This window comes from Entelurus aequoreus, linkage group LG23 (genome assembly GCF_033978785.1).
Source record: "Entelurus aequoreus isolate RoL-2023_Sb linkage group LG23, RoL_Eaeq_v1.1, whole genome shotgun sequence".
In the NCBI taxonomy this organism is placed as follows: Eukaryota; Metazoa; Chordata; class Actinopteri; order Syngnathiformes; family Syngnathidae; genus Entelurus; species Entelurus aequoreus.
The window spans coordinates 23,977,617-23,994,323 of record NC_084753.1 but is presented as its reverse complement, the minus strand read 5'-3'; the positions used below and the strand labels follow the sequence as shown (position 1 = coordinate 23,994,323).

The window sequence follows — 16,707 nt, the reverse complement described above, 5'->3', positions numbered from 1 at the left end:
GTTGTACAGGTATATGTCACGTCTGGGTCGCATGTTTATGCGTGGGTCGCTCTCCCAGGATGCAGACGGAAACTCAGGAGGCAAGGTGCATGTAAGACAGTGATATATTCTCATAAATCAGGCAGGAACAAACAAACAAAGCAAGCGTGCCGATAGCACGGAAAGCTAAGGCAAAACTTAGCACAGGAATCAAGAATCAAAAGCATGGATCAAAAACGTACCTGTTGCATGAAGCAAATAAGACAGCCAGACCGAGTGTGGCGAAAGGCAAGAATAAATAGCTCTCTGATTAGTGCCCGGGAGCAGGTGAGCATCCCAAACACTAATCAGAGGCATGTAATAATAATCAGCACCCATGACAAATCCAGGGGTGCTGAAACAGAACTAAGGGAGTCTTAAAGGCCTACTGAAACCCACTACTACCGACCACGCAGTCTGATAGTTTATATATCAATGATGAAATCTTAACATTGCAACACATGCAAATACGGCCGGTTTAACTTATAAAGTGCAATTTTAAATTTCCCAGGAAACATCCGACTGAAAACGACTAGGTATGATGACATTTGCGCGTGACGTCAAGGGTTGAAGCGGAAGTATTGGGACACATTGTATCCCAATACAAACAGCTCTGTTTTCATCGCAAAATTCCACAGTATTCTGGACATCTGTGTTGGTGAATCTTTTGCAATTTTTTCAATTAACAATGGAGACTGCAAAGAAGAAAGCTGTAGGTGGGTTCGGTGTATTAGCGGCTGGCTACAGCAACACAACCAGGAGGACTTTGAGTTGGATAGCAGACGCGCTACCGTGAGTACGCTGCTTTTTTCCAATCATTTGATCGCTTGCCCGTCCGTGCGTGGCGCTATGTGCATGTTACGTACGTAACTTTGGGGAAATATATGTTTCTTGCCGACTCTGATGGCGGCCGGGGTGTCGTCGAAAGCTACAACGCCCGCCGCCACGCCGCTGCCCTCACCTTGACTTCCTCCGTCTCCGGGCCGCCGACCGCATCGATGATCGGGTGAAGTCCTTTGTCGCGCCGTCGATCGCTGGAACGCAGGTGAGCACGGGTCGTGATGAGCAGATGAGAGCTGGCGTAGGTGGAGAGCTAATGTTTTTAGCATAGCTCTGTCGAGGTCCCGTAGCTAAGTTAGCTTCAATGGCGTTGTTAGCAACAGCATTGCTAGGCTTCGCCAGGCGGTACAGCATTAACCGTGTGGTTACAGGTCCAGGGTTTAATAGTAATAGTAGTATTGTTGATCTTCTGTCTATCCTTCCAGTCAGGGGCTTATTTCGTCTGTTTCTATATGCAGTTAAGCACGATGCTAACACGTTAGCTCCGTGACGAAAATGCTTCGCCAATGTATTGTCGTGGAGATAAAAGTCACTGTGAATGTCCATTTCGCGTTCTCGACTCTCATTTTCAAGAGGATATAGTATCGGAGGTGGTTTAAAATACAAATCCGTGATCCACAATAGAAAAAGGAGACAGTGTGGAATCCAATGAGCCAGCTTGTACCCAAGTTACGGTCAGAGCGAAAAACGATACGTCCTGCACTGCAGTCTAATCCTTCACTCTCACGTTCCTCATCCACAAATCTTTCATCCTGGCTCAAATTATTGGGGTAATCGTCGCTTTCTTGGTCCAAATCGCTCTCGCTGCTGGTGTAAACAATGTGCAAATTTAAGGAGCCCTTCAACCTGACGTCACGCTACTTCCGGTAAAGGCAAGGCTTTTTTATCAGCCACCAAAACTTTATCGTCGATGTTCTCTACTAAATCCTTTCAGCAAAAATATGGCAATATCGCGAAATGATCAAGTATGACACATAGAATGGATCTGCTATCCCCGTTTAAATAAAAAAAAATCTTTTCAGTAGGCCTTTAAACTAAAAAAAAACATGATTTGGGCAAAGGATCATCACAATATATTTTCAATGGAACTTATACAATTTTGGTGTTATTTACTTAAGTCACATTGCAGTCTACACATATCTCTTATGTGTGACTGCCATCTGCTGGTCACACTTATCATTACACCATGTACCAAATAAAATAGCTTTGAGGTCGGTAAGCACAACCAAAATTGTTCCGTACATTAAGGCACACTGTCGAGTTTTGAGAAAATGAAAGGATTTTAAGTGTGTTTTATAGTTCGAAAAATGCGGTAGGTAAAAAATTGTTTCCATGTATTGTTGCGTAACATGTCACAATGTTTCTTATTATGCAGTAACAGGAGGGTTTTAGGAATACTTGTACATTTTCTTACTGAATATTTAGCGCATCAGCTCATTTTAGAAGGAGGATTCTATCAATGATATCAATTAAAACACCTGTATTTAACCCCTTGTAATTGTTAATGATTTATTGACTATTTGCATCACTAACATAACCTAACTGTTCGTGTACTGTACCACTCATTTGACTTAGACACACCTTTATGTTTATTGCATTTGAATTACAAGCAGAAACATTCTCAATATCATCAAAAGGCATAATAATAATGCCTAAATTTTCCCCTAAAGATGTACAGCATCAACATACAGAATGTACAGCTGTCGTAACCAAAACAGGAACAAGAATGATTGACGTTGGATGACTTCATGTCTGAGCAACAGGCTTGGCCAGGTCCGCCCTGACCCTGGCCTGGTCCACGGCGTCCAGCATGTTCTTGCTATCCATGGCCAGGTTATGCGCCGCAGTCAGCATCTGCTTCTTGCACTCGTCCTTCAGGGACGTGATGGCGTTCTGCTGCGCCAGATGCATCTTTCTGATCAGCTCGCTCATGTCGTTGTTCAGCAGCTTCTGGGTACCCTCGATCTGCAAAAGGGGAGCAGATTTTCAACTCAACACATTTTTTCTTCTTAATTGAGAAAGAAAATGTATTTGGACCCTGAACGCCTCACGAGGGGGGAGAAGAAACACACCCAGATAATCAGCAAAAAGGTAATCTTAAAAAACCCAGAATATACTCCATTAATGGTCTCTAATAAATGCTGACTTCAAAAAAACTATGTAAAATAAATATTTTTTATTATTTTATAGAGCAGTATATATTCAATGTAAATTGTATTCAAATAATTAGTCATTCTAAATGTTTTTTTTTTTGTCATGAGTAAGATTTCAGTAAGTCAAATGTTTAAAACAATAGATTTGAAAAAATATGGTTAACAATGTACATTTAAATAAATATATTCTACCTATTTAATCAGTTAATTGACATTTTTGTTAGGTATTTTGCTGACACCTTTATTTAATTTGTCGTTTTTTTCTTCTTTTTATTTAAAAAGGGCAGTTTTGGTCCCCTTTTTAGATGAAAAAAACATGCAAACTTTAGAGATTATACGTGACTTCACTGCTAACACTTAAGAGCTAACGCTAACATTACCTGCCAACTATAATATGCGTTGTCGCATGATTTTAAAGCTAGACCTTTTAATGATTTTACAAAACCCAAAACCAGTTGAGTTGGCACGTTGTGTAAATGGTAAATAAAAACAGAATACAATGATTTGCAAATCCTTTTCAAGTTATATTAAATTTAACAGAATGCAAAGACAAGATACTTAATGTTCGAACTGAGAAACTTAATTTTTTTTGTAAATAATCATTAACTTAGAATTTAATGGCAGCAACACATTGCAAAAAAGTTGGCACATGGGCATTTTTTACCATTGTACATGGCCCTTCCTTTTAACTACTTCCGGTTCCGGTTCACCGTGCGTGACTGCTCGCCGTCTGTTCGCTGTTGCGAAAAAGCTAAATAGCGCTCTATCTGTGTGCTTTTAATTGTTCTACAGCTTTCTTTATCACTTCTCAAACATTTTTAGTGGTACTATTTAACTTGCAAATCACCCGATCTCTGTCCCACCACCCTTTCCTCAGCTAGCTAGCTGCTAAGCTAGCGCGGAGAAAGGCAGCGCCGGTCAGTAAGAAGCTACTCCTACAGACCGCGACCACTTCCCTGAGGACAGCAGGAACTTCACTCGGTGACAGAAAACACTGTGAGTAATGGCTTCCTGCGCGTCTTGCACCATACTCACGGAGAGGTTGGCTCTGCTAGAGGGCCGTGTCCGCCAGTTAGAGCAGAGTAATGTCGTAACTTTAGATGTTGCGGACACATCTGCTAGCGTTAGCTGTAGCGAGCTAACTAGCCCAGCTTGTAGCAGTCCTAAGCGGCCTACAAGCTACGGTGTACCGGTTGAGACGCATAATAGATTTAGCTCTTTAGCTAGTCCTACACCCCAGTCTACCGGGCACCACACCTTAGTTATAGGGGACTCCATCACCCGAAACATAAAGCTTAGCAAACCAGCCACAATAAAGTGTATCCCCGGGGCCAGAGCACCTGACATTGAAGCTAATCTTAGGGAGCTAACTCGCAACAGGCCTAGTAAACACGTACGACAGGCTAATCGCACCACTAATTATGCGAATATAGTTGTACACGTTGGCTCCAATGACACTAGAATGAGACAGTCAGAGATTACAAAGAGAAACATAGCCAGGACTTGTGATCTCGCCAGAAAGATGTCCAGGCATCGAGTAATTGTCTCTGGCCCCCTGCCTGCGAGAGGCAATGATGAGAGATATAGCAGATTAGTCTCGCTTAACAAGTGGTTGTCTAGCTACTGTAGGCAGCAGGGACTAACGTTTATTGATAACTGGCCCTCTTTCTGGGGCAAACCAGGCTTGCTGATGAGAGACGGCCTTCACCCTAACCAGGAAGGCGCCATCATCCTGTCTAGAAACATAGACTACTATTTAAGTCTCACTTGACAGACTACACTAGAGCAAGCCCGGTCACAGGCAATTACAATGTCTGTTAGTCCGGGTGAGGAGTCAGTTAAGCTAGAACTAGCCAGCGCCAGGCTGGATAATCCATGTACGCATAGCAATTCTCTTAGAATAATACACAATTCACATAATGTTTTTTCTGTTGTGTCTGTGTCAGGGGTGGACATGCATTCTACTGAGGTGGCAAATTATGATATGTCCAGTCTATTGCAGCACCAAGCAAACAATCGGAAAATTCCCGTCATATCAATTCCTAGATATGGTCGAAACTATTTAAAGTGCACTACGCATAATAAACGCAACATTGTTAATATTGCCACTACGGATAATCTTAACAAAAACTCGTCAAAACAGCCCAATACCTATAATATGGGCTTTTTAAACATAAGATCATTGTCTCCCAAGGCGTTATTGGTTAATGAGGTCATTAGAGACAACAATCTTAACGTCATTGGTCTTAGCGAAACCTGGCTCAAACCGGACGAATTTTTTGCGCTCAATGAGGCATCTCCTCCTAACTATACGAATGCGCATGTTGCCCGCCCTCTTAAAAGGGGAGGGGGTGTCGCACTAATATACAATGAAAATTTCAACCTTACCCCTAACCTAAATAATAAATATAAATCGTTTGAGGTGCTTACTATGAGGTCTGTCACACCGCTACCTCTCGACCTGGCTGTTATCTACCGCCCCCCTGGGCCCTATTCGGACTTTATCAGTGAATTCTCAGAGTTCGTTGCTGATCTAGTGACGCACGCCGACAATATAATCATAATGGGGGACTTTAATATCCATATGAATACCCCATCGGACCCTCAGTGCGTGGCGCTCCAAACCATAATTGATAGCTGTGGTCTTACACAAATAATACATGAACCCACGCATCGCAACGGTAATACAATAGATCTAGTGCTTGTCAGGGGTGTCACCACCTCCAAAGTTATGATACTTCCATATACTAAAGTAATGTCCGATCATTACCTTATAAAATTTGAAGTTTTGACTCTTTGTCAACAAGCTAATAATAATAATAACTGCTATAGCGGCCGCAACATTAATGCTGCCACAACGATGACTCTTGCTGACCTACTGCCTTCGGTAATAGCACCATTCCCAAATTATGTCGGCTCTATTGATAAACTCACTAACAACTTTGATGATGCCTTGCGCGAAATTATTGATAGTATAGCACCGCTAAAGCAAAAAAGGGCCCCTAAAAGGCGCACCCCATGGTTTACAGAAGAAATTAGAGCTCATAAATTATCATGTAGAAAACTGGAACGCAAATGGCGCGCGACTAAACTTGAGGTTTTCCATCAAGCATGGAGTGATAGTTTAATAACTTATAAACGCATGCTTACCTTAGCTAAAGCTAAATACTACTCAAATCTCATCCGCCTCAACAAAAACGATCCTAAATTTCTGTTTAGTACAGTAGCATCGCTAACCCAACAAGGGACTCCTCCCAGTAGCTCCACCCACTCGGCAGATGATTTTATGAATTTCTTTAATAAGAAAATTGAACTCATTAGAAAGGAGATTAAAGACAACGCATCCCAGCTACAACTGGGCTCTATTAACACAAATACGACTGTATATACGACGGACACTGCCCTCCAAAATAGTCTCTCTATTTTTGATGAAATAACATTAGAGGAATTATTACAGTGTGTAAGTGGGATAAAACAAACAACATGTTTACTTGACCCACTTCCTGGGAAACTTATCAAGGAACTGTTTGTATTATTAGGTCCATCAGTGTTAAATATTATAAACTTATCACTTTCCTCCGGCACTGTTCCCCTAGCATTCAAAAAAGCGGTTATTCATCCTCTGCTCAAAAGACCTAACCTCGATCCTGACCTCATGGTAAACTACCGACCGGTCTCCCACCTTCCGTTTATTTCCAAAATTCTCGAAAAAACTGTTGCACAGCAGCTAAATGAACACTTAGTGACTAACAATCTCTGTGAACCTTTTCAATCCGGTTTCAGGGCAAATCACTCTACGGAGACAGCCCTCGCAAAAATGACTAATGATCTATTGCTAACGATGGATTCTGATGCGTCATCTATGTTGCTGCTTCTTGATCTTAGCGCCGCTTTCGATACCGTCGATCATAATATTTTATTAGAGCGTATCAAAACACGTATTGGTATGTCAGACTTAGCCTTGTCTTGGTTTAACTCTTATCTTACTGACAGGATGCAGTGCGTCTCCCATAACAATGTGACCTCGGACTATGTCAAGGTAACGTGCGGAGTTCCCCAGGGTTCGGTTCTTGGCCCTGCACTCTTTAGTATTTACATGCTGCCGCTGGGTGACATCATACGCAAGTACGGTGTTAGCTTTCACTGTTATGCTGATGACACTCAACTCTACATGCCCCTAAAGCTGACCAACACGCCGGACTGTAGTCAGCTGGAGGCGTGTCTTAATGAAATTAAACAATGGATGTCCGCTAACTTTTTGCAACTCAACGCTAAGAAAACGGAAATGCTGATTATCGGTCCTGCTAGACACCAACATCTATTTAATAATACCACCTTAACATTTGACAACCAAACAATTAAACAAGGAGACTCGGTAAAGAATCTGGGTATTATCTTCGACCCAACTCTCTCGTTTGAGTCACACATTAAGAGTGTTACTAAAACGGCCTTCTTTCATCTCCGTAATATCGCTAAAATTCGTTCCATCTTGTCCACTAGCGACGCTGAGATCATTATTCATGCGTTCGTTACGTCTCGTCTCGATTACTGTAACGTATTATTTTCGGGCCTCCCTATGTCTAGCATTAAAAGATTACAGTTGGTACAAAATGCGGCTGCAAGGCTTTTGACAAAAACAAGAAAGTTTGATCATATTACGCCTATACTGGCTCACTTGCACTGGCTTCCTGTGCACTTAAGATGCGACTTTAAGGTTTTACTACTTACGTATAAAATATTACACGGTTTAGCTCCAGCCTATCTCGCCGATTGTATTGTACCATATGTCCCGACAAGAAATCTGCGTTCAAAGAACTCCGGCTTATTAGTGATTCCCAGAGCCAAAAAAAAGTCTGCGGGCTATAGAGCGTTTTCTATTCGGGCTCCAGTACTCTGGAATGCCCTCCCGGTAACAGTTAGAGATGCTACCTCAGTAGAAGCATTTAAGTCCCATCTTAAAACTCATTTGTATAATCTAGCCTTTAAATAGACCCCCCTTTTTTAGACCAGTTGATCTGCCGTTTCTTTTCTTCTCTCCTCTTCTCCCCTGTCCCTTGCGAGGGGGAGTTGCATAGGTCCGGTGGCCATGGATGAAGTGCTGGCTGTCCAGAGCCGGGACCCCGGGTGGACCACTAGCCTGTGCATCGGTTGGGGACATCTCTGCGCTGCTGACCCGTCTCCGCTCGGGATGGTTTCCTGTTGGCCCCGCTGTGGACTGGACTCCCGCTGATGTGTTGGATCCACTGTGGACTGGACTTTCACAATGTTATGTCAGACCCACTCGACATCCGTTGCTTTCGGTCTCCCCTAGAGGGGGGGGGTTACCCACATATGCGGTCCTCTCCAAGGTTTCTCATAGTCATTCACCGACGTCCCACTGGGGTGAGTTTTTCCTTGCCCGTATGTGGGCTCTGTACCGAGGATGTCGTTGTGGCTTGTACAGCCCTTTGAGACACTTGTGATTTAGGGCTATATAAATAAACATTGATTGATTGATTGAACTACACTCAGAAACGTTTGGGAAATGAGACCAATTTTTGAAGCTTTTCAGGTGGAATTCTTTCCCATTCTTGCTTGATGTACAGCTTAAGTTGTTCAACAGTCCGGGGTCTCCGTTGTCGTATTTTAGGCTTTATTTTGCGCCACACATTTTCAATGGGAGACAGGTCTGGACTACAGGCAAGTCAGTCTTACCCGCACTCTTTTACTATGAAGCCACACTGTAGTAACACTTGCAGAATGTGGCTTGGCATTGTCTTGCTGAAATAAGCAGGGGCGTCCATGAAAAAGATGTTACTTGGATGGTTTTCTGAAGTGTTCCTGACCCCATGTTGTGATATCCTTTACACATAAATTGTTACGCTGGCGAGGCATTGTGATGCCAGAGGTCGTCTTTTCAAGATGCAGAGGGATGTCAGGAAGCGGCTTGCAGGTTAGAAGAAATTATTTATTTTAGTTGCAGACAAAATATGCTGCGCGGTGCCCACGGTACGGAAAACAAAAAGGGTAGTCAAAAGATGCTAGAACCAATACAGACAAGGAGCGTAAACGAGAGCGTAACTTGTTGCATGGGAGCAAACAAAACCACCAGACCGAGTGAGGCCAGGGCATAGTGGTTAACTTCTTTTAACACTTATCTTTCCCTCCAGGATTTTGCGATGTCACAATTGCGCCAGTTCATGGCAATTCATAAAATCCCTGTGAACCATGGTCAACCTTGCAACATTGTCCAACGTCCAACTTCCCCGCACATTTTGGCCAAACAGCGTTATTTTCGCTAATTTAATTTGTCTCTGAGTGGATCTCAAACATTAAAACTCAAAATTTTGTGAGATGATGCAGGAACAGCAACATGCAACAAAATATCAACTCTATATCGATCAAACAGCACAACTGTCTTCCTCATGCATAGCTCAGAGCTACTTCCAGTTCCTGTCTATGACATATATATATATATAAGCCAGAGGTGTCAAAGTCGTTTTCACTGTGGGCCACATCGCAGTTATGTTTGGCCCCAGTGGGCCTTTTTTTTAACAGTGAATACTATTATTACACAGTTTTATTAGTAGATTTTAAAAAACAAAATGTAAAAAAAAAAAGGTAAATTGCCATAATTTCACCTTAAAATGTAGTGTTTATTACTGTAAATGGAAAACAGTAGTGCTGTTTTTATGATTAAAAAAAAGGCAGCTCAGTTTCCAGAACTTTACAGTAAAATTTACATTTGTTTTTTTTACTGTAAATAAAAAAAAAGCTGCAATTTTACAGTAAAATTTTGGCACCTGAGCTGCCATTTTTTCTTTTTTTTTTTCTTTACCGCAAATCAACAACTGTAGATTTTTCGGTGTATTAGTGTAAATGCCAAAACGGCACCAGAGTTTATTACAGTAAAAAAGTACAGTTTTTCATTTAGAGAAAAAGGCTGTAAAAACCACAGTAAATTTCACAATTTTAGCATGAAATCTATTGCTACTTTCACATTGCACAATTTGATGGATAACTCGCTTAGAAATCATTATTATTATTTATTTATTTATATTTTAAAAATGCTTTGAATGTTTGATAATATATTTTTGCATAATTAGACAATATTTAAGTTAACATAATATGCGATTACATGGAGTACATGTATTTTTTTTCTCCCACAATAGAAAGAAAGAATACATTTTGTTAGAAATGTTACAGTACTTTATTGATGCATATTATTTCCAGGCTTTCAAGGTCCAAATAAAATGTAGTGGTGGGCCACGTCTGGACCCCGGGCCTTGAGTTTGACACCAGTGCACTGAGCCATCTAGGTAATGAAGTATACAAACATTTATGAAACCACGGCAAGCTGACTTCACAGTTTACATGCATTAGTAGTTAAATACTTCTGTGCGCGGCACCGCTGCTGCCCACTGCTCCCCTCACCTCTCAGGGGATGAACAAGGGGATGGGTCAAATGCAGAGGACACATTTCACCACACCTAGTGTGTGTGTGACAATCATTGGTACTTTAACTTTAACTTTTTAAATCTTTATTTATCCAAGATAAGAAAAAAACAGATTTTCATTTGCAATGCTGGCCTAGAAAAAAGGCAACATTGATATGACAGAGCTGTTGAAGAGTGATGATAATGCATCATCTCTCATTAACTATCAAAAATCACTCTCAACAGGTCACAAGTGCTCCTATTTTGCGGATGTAAATGTGTTGGAACATAAATGAATGTGACACTTTTCAAGTGTACTGTAAAACATACACAGAGAATGTATGCACACAGCGGACGATAAAGAAGACTTTGGTGGTACTTCTTTCTGTATTTGTAATACATTATTATTATTACTAGTTATGGATAATTAAACCTGCACAATAATTTCACAATGAGCTTTTACTACCATCTAGTGCACATGTGTCAAACTCAAGTTCCGGGGGCCAGATCCGGCCCGACACGTCATTTAATGTGGCCCGCGAATGCCTGAGAATAATGTGCATACTTCATCTTTCTTACTAAATGTTTTCATTGTTCCCATACATAAAATTTCATATGTTTTAAACTTTGATTTATAAACATATATACAGTATATATATATATATATATATATATATATATATATATATATATATATATATATATATATATATATATATACATACATATGAATCGTTGGGTACCTCGCCTTTTGATTCCGATTCTTGGGGTGAGGATTTAATTCATAATCGTTATTCGATTCAACACGATACTCGATTCAAACAGATTTTTGCAATTTATTATTTGGTATAATACTACCTTAACAAAACAGCTTACATGTTACAAAACCTCCTTTTGGTTGCTGACGTATGACACATACGTGCACCAAGTAAGCATAGACATGGCCTAAAATGTAATTTTTTTTTCAATTAATTTGTCAAAAAAATAAAAATACATTAGATTTTTTAAAATTACTACACAAATCGGGATTCGAATGTGATGAAAAACATTTTTTAGCACCCCTAATTATTATATACCAGACCTGAGCAAATTAAGGCCCGGGGGCCGCATGTGGCCCGTTAAACTTTTCAATCTGGCCCGCCGAACATTCCCAAATTATTTTTTTTGATCTTTAAGATGGAAACTGTAGCTGCCATAATGATGTGCAGTGATGTTTTCAAATTACCGTAAGTCTTGAACTATACAAAGTATTTCAATGGTGGGAATCTGCGCTTTTGCACGATATACTAGTTACTATGGTAATCTAATTAGTTACTATGGTAATCTAAGTCACAGCAGCTCAGACGCGGCACCAAGCAGTGTGGAGCGTTTCCACAGAGGTCAGCCTGAAATGCGGGTGTCAGGGACAGACGCGGAAGGAGATTTTCTAAAGCTTAGTGATATTGTAGGTGGGTTTGTGTTTTTTACCCTTAGCGTTTATATTTCGCTGTGTTTGTTGCATTTTTGTTGCTTTTCGCTTGATTATAAAATATCTTGATCAAGAGGTGGTGTGACGTTCATATGTTGTCAATATTCAGTGTTTTATCGTTCATAGTTAATATTGTAAATCCAACATTCTTTATTTTCATGTACATTCAGTAAAAAAAAAAAAAAATCCATTCCGTGTTTTAAGGCGGTCTGTCATAATGTTTTTTAGCACTTGTTGGAAGCAGATCAGAATCATATCCATATTTAAGTGTTACTTCTTTCTAAACTCCTATAGTCATATAAAGAATAGCTAGTATTCTTCCTTCTTTTGAGTCTCATAGTAAGGTGTTGGCCTTCTAGATTGGAATGTGTCAGAGTAGAGATAACTCGGAGTAGTCTAAACAAAGGGAGTGGGGGCGAGGGACAGAGGGAAGATCACGGGACTTCCGGGGTTTTGAGGGGAGACCGAGCTAGACCGATCTGGACCGGGCTGGGGAACGCTGGTGTGCTGGATTGGTCTCACGTTTGTCCTCTAAGCTTGGAGAATAAACCACAAAATACCAACTGCTGCCTGTTGATTGAATATAAACATCAGCTTATTGCCATAAAAATAATCTGGGAGAGACTAGCAATTTTAATTCCCCATTGGAGGAATGCTGGTCGACGCAACACATTCAATCAGCCATTATTGTGAGGTTTTTTCTATTAGTGTTCCTAAAAATAGATATACCGGCTCCCAGACACATTTTTTTCTCTAAATGTGGCCGCTTGAGTCAAAATAATGGCCCTGGCCTGTTATATACCATATGATAGCTTGTAAAAATAACAATAAATACTTTGCTTCTCACCTTGACTTACGATTTCAAAGCAAGTTATCCATCACTTTGTACGTACAAAAATAAAATAACCAAATGCATAGGCAATAATAGAATGAGGCGATTATACTTTTATATTATTACATTCAGCGGCACTCCGAGGGCAGCCATGACTGCGATGTGGCCTTCCATGAAAACAAGTTCGCCACGCCTGATTTAGTGTCTACTTTTAAGTGCGATCTAAAACGAGTAAAACGTCAAAACAGTATTGTTTTCCCAATTTTTGTTCAAATCAAATGTTGCAATGACTTAAAACATTGATTTATAAAATCACAAGTAAAAAAATAAAATCACAAAAAAAATCATCAAATCAAAACATCGTAATTTTGCAGCGACTTTCTGAAAAAGTTGCAATCACAAAAAACACAAAAACCCGGAGGGAATGACTTAAACAACATTGAATAAATATAAATATTTAATTGCGGCCACGGTTTGGCGCTGGAACAAATGATTCATATTTCCATTATATGTAATGTGAAAAACAAGCTGATACCTCGGTCCGCACAGACTCATGCAGAGAGGGCAGTATGTCATCCACACTGCCAATCAGATCCCTTAAGGCCATCCCCACACTCTGCGAGGAGAGAGCGATACATCACTTTAAAAGGCACACTTTACACTTTATAACCACCTTGAAAAATGTCCACACAGCATAAAAACAACAGTACACGACATGATATGCACCTTGACAACGGTGATGTACTCGTCGGCCTGCATGTTCATGATGTCGTTCTTGAGCTGAACCACCACTTTGACCAGGTCCATAACGTAGTGGTATACTTTGTCGTCAGAGCGGTCCAGCTCGGCTGTGGGCGCCGGCTGGGCAAGAACAGCATAACATGTTGCAGAAAAGCACAGATAAAGGGGGCAGTATGTCAAAGTTACATTTGTCAAACCAAAGGAGTTGTGAATGAATGAAATATGAAATCCGTGCTGCAGTCTGCAGGTGTACCTAATGTTGTGGCCCTGCAGTCATTCACAACTCCTCCAACACGAACATTATTGGTTTTGCACTTTTTGGCTTCTTATTAAATAACTTTTTTAAATAGATTCAATCTTGCAGTTGGAAAGTTTAAGTGTGGGCTTTAGTTGATATAACACTCCCGCCAGGGGGTGCATTCTACGGCGGGAGTGCATTCTCTACCACCAGGAGGCGGGATTACTGCGAGCCTCAGCCAGTGCGTCTTCGCAGCAGTTTTATGATTGCTCAGCACAAGAAATACTTACACACATACAGTTGTTGACAAAATACACTGTACATTATATACCTCAGCTAACTAAATTATGGAAATGTATAATATAATTGATATAGCAATACGTTCTCACTACACAGCAGGCCAGCAGTTAGCAGAGTCCGCAATCCATGTTGAGGCACAACGCAGTGATCACCGCACCGTCTCTTCTCAGTATTTGAACGGCAAATGTGAAAATTCAGCGATTTTGAATAAAAATCATCTAAAACTGGTGAAGTTAAATGGAAAATTACTACTCAGTGGCCTAGTGCAGTGATTTTCAACCTTTTTTGAGCCGCAGCACACTTTTTACATTTCCAAAATCCTGCGGCACACCACCAACCAAAATTACACAAAATGACACTCTAACACACATATAGTTAATAATATAGTTTCTAAATGTATTTATACTCACCTAGTGTGAAACCTGGGCCTGTTTCGATGAACACAAAATGGATATCCTGGCAGAAATGGTAGAAAGACACACACGAAGCTCTTCCTCAACAGCTCTCAGTCTCTCTCTGTTTTTAGTTTTTATCGCAGTCAAGCTTGAGAAGCTCAGCTCACATAGTTATGTGGTTGAAAACGGGAGCAATGTCAAAATGGCTTTGTTGGCCAGAATGGGGAACTCCTTGGCAACAGATAACCAAAAACTGTCCAAAGGAAGATCAGCAAAGTTTAGCTTTAAACCCCGATCTTGTTTCAGTTCAATGAGTTCCTCTTGCTCCTTTAAAGTCATGTCCTTACCAGCAATGGATGCTGAGCTGTATGGGTCCCTGACCCAGTCAAGGCATTCTGTGAAGGCTGAAGAGAAATAAAATAACAACTTTTTCTCAAGAGTTTTCAAATGTGTGCCAATCACTTCGCACATTGCAGCAGTGTTGCCATCATGCAGTTTCTCGGTGAATGGGAACATCTCAAGGTTGCCACGCTGCACATGTTGTTGCCAGAGCTGCACCTTCAAACGGAATCCATTCATTTTATCAGTGCTTGTAAGCAGATTTTCATTTCGGGCTTGCATCCGTGTGTTCAGTTCATTCAGATGATGAAATATATCAGCCAGGTATGCCAGCTTTGCACACCACTCATTACTTGCAAGCAGCTTTGAGTAATCGGACCTCTCGTTTGTCAGAAATACTTTAAGTTCCTCTCGCAGCTCATACACACAGGCAAGCACTTTGCCGCGCGACAGCAACCGGACCTCCGTGTGGAGCAATAACACTTGCCGAGATGAGCGGTCGCACCCTCTTTCGCTCCCGATCGGGAATCCAAACAACTGCTTGGATTATCCCACACTTCCTCCTTTTTCTACTGTGGATCACGGATTTATATTTTAAACCTCCTCGGATACTCTACCCTCTTGAAAATGAGAGTCGAGAACGCGAAATGGACATACACAGTGACTTTTATCTCCACGACAATACATCGGCGAAGCACCTTGGCTTTGGAGCTAACGTGTTAGCATCGTGCTTGTCTGCACATCGAGGCAGAAGAAACATGCCCCTGACTGGAAGGATGGACAGAAAGTCAATAATACTACTATTACTTCTACTATCAGGAGACACTGAACTCAACCCTGGACCTGCAGCAACACGGTTAATGTTGTCCCGACTGGCGAAGACTAGCAATGCTACTGCTAGCGTCCCCATCGAAGCTAACTCGGCTACCGGCTCATCTCAGCTCAAGCTCACCTGTGCTCCAGCGGTCGGCGGCTTGGCGGAGGACTTCGCCCCGTTCATCGACACGGTCGGAGGCTCGGCGGCGGCGGTGGAGGACGACCCGGTCATCAGAGAAGGCAGCGACTCAGCGGCGGTGAACGACGCGGCGGCTGCGGTGGACGGCGACCCAGACATCGGTGATTGCGGGGAACTGCACGAGATGGCGGGGGTCCACGCGACCTCTCCCGGGTCCCGGACGGTCGAGGACGCGGCTTACACAGGATTTAGAGGCGCCTTTACACAAACATTTTCGTTATTCTCGTTCTCTTTGTCTTCAAAAAAGCCCGCCAAAAGGAAACCAAACCCATCCCCCAGCAACCCTACCTGGCCTCCTCCTCCCTCTCCCTCCCCTCCCCCTTTCTCTCCCTCCCCCTTCACCTGGAGGACGATCAATATGCCCCTCTCTCTCTCTCCTCTCTCTCCTTGCTCTTCAACTGCAACAGCAATAATAACCAACAATTTTTCTGGTCAGTACCACAACACAGCGGACTCTGATGCTCTTTTTGGTTCCAGTGGACTACACATCATCCACCTTAATGTGAACAGCCTCTCTGGAGCCAAACTCGACCAAATCAGAGAAATGTTCCTCAACACGAAGGTAAAAATCTTGTGTTTCTCTGAAACCAAATTTGATCAAAGTATTTCTGACTCAGAGATAGAAATACAAAACTTTTCGGTTATCAGAAAGGATAGGAATAAACACGGTAGGGGCGTTTGTATGTATATTCACCAGGATATTAAATACATAACTCGCACTGATCTTAATCACAATGACCTGGAATCTGTGTGGGCGGAAATCAAATTTAAAAACGCTAAGCCGGTAGACCCCCTAATCAGAGTGATTTCTATGGGGCTTTGGAAGAATGCTTGGCGGGGACAGACAACATGGAGAAAATTATAACTGGGGATCTGAACACAGATATTCAACGCAAAGATGCGCCTGTCTTCAGATCCTTCAGCAAGTTTTGTAATCTGCACGGTCTTTCCCA

The 16,707-nt window shown here is 41.7% G+C and overlaps 1 protein-coding gene across 10 annotated transcripts in view; it reads right to left on the bottom strand.

The window, feature by feature from the left end:
• Positions 1 to 2,416: 2,416 nt before the first annotated feature.
• ptk2bb (protein tyrosine kinase 2 beta, b) overlaps positions 2,417 to 16,707 on the bottom strand; it is a 119,598-nt gene continuing 105,307 nt past the window's right edge. For all 10 annotated transcript variants that reach the window (XM_062034307.1, XM_062034308.1, XM_062034303.1 and 7 more), the window contains 3 exons: positions 13,453 to 13,587; positions 13,262 to 13,342; positions 2,417 to 2,823 (listed from right to left, as the gene is read on the bottom strand). In XM_062034307.1, the coding sequence (XP_061890291.1) occupies positions 2,605 to 2,823; positions 13,262 to 13,342; positions 13,453 to 13,587 (435 nt within the window). In that variant the 3' untranslated portion in view covers positions 2,417 to 2,604. The remainder of the gene's footprint in view (positions 2,824 to 13,261; positions 13,343 to 13,452; positions 13,588 to 16,707) is intronic.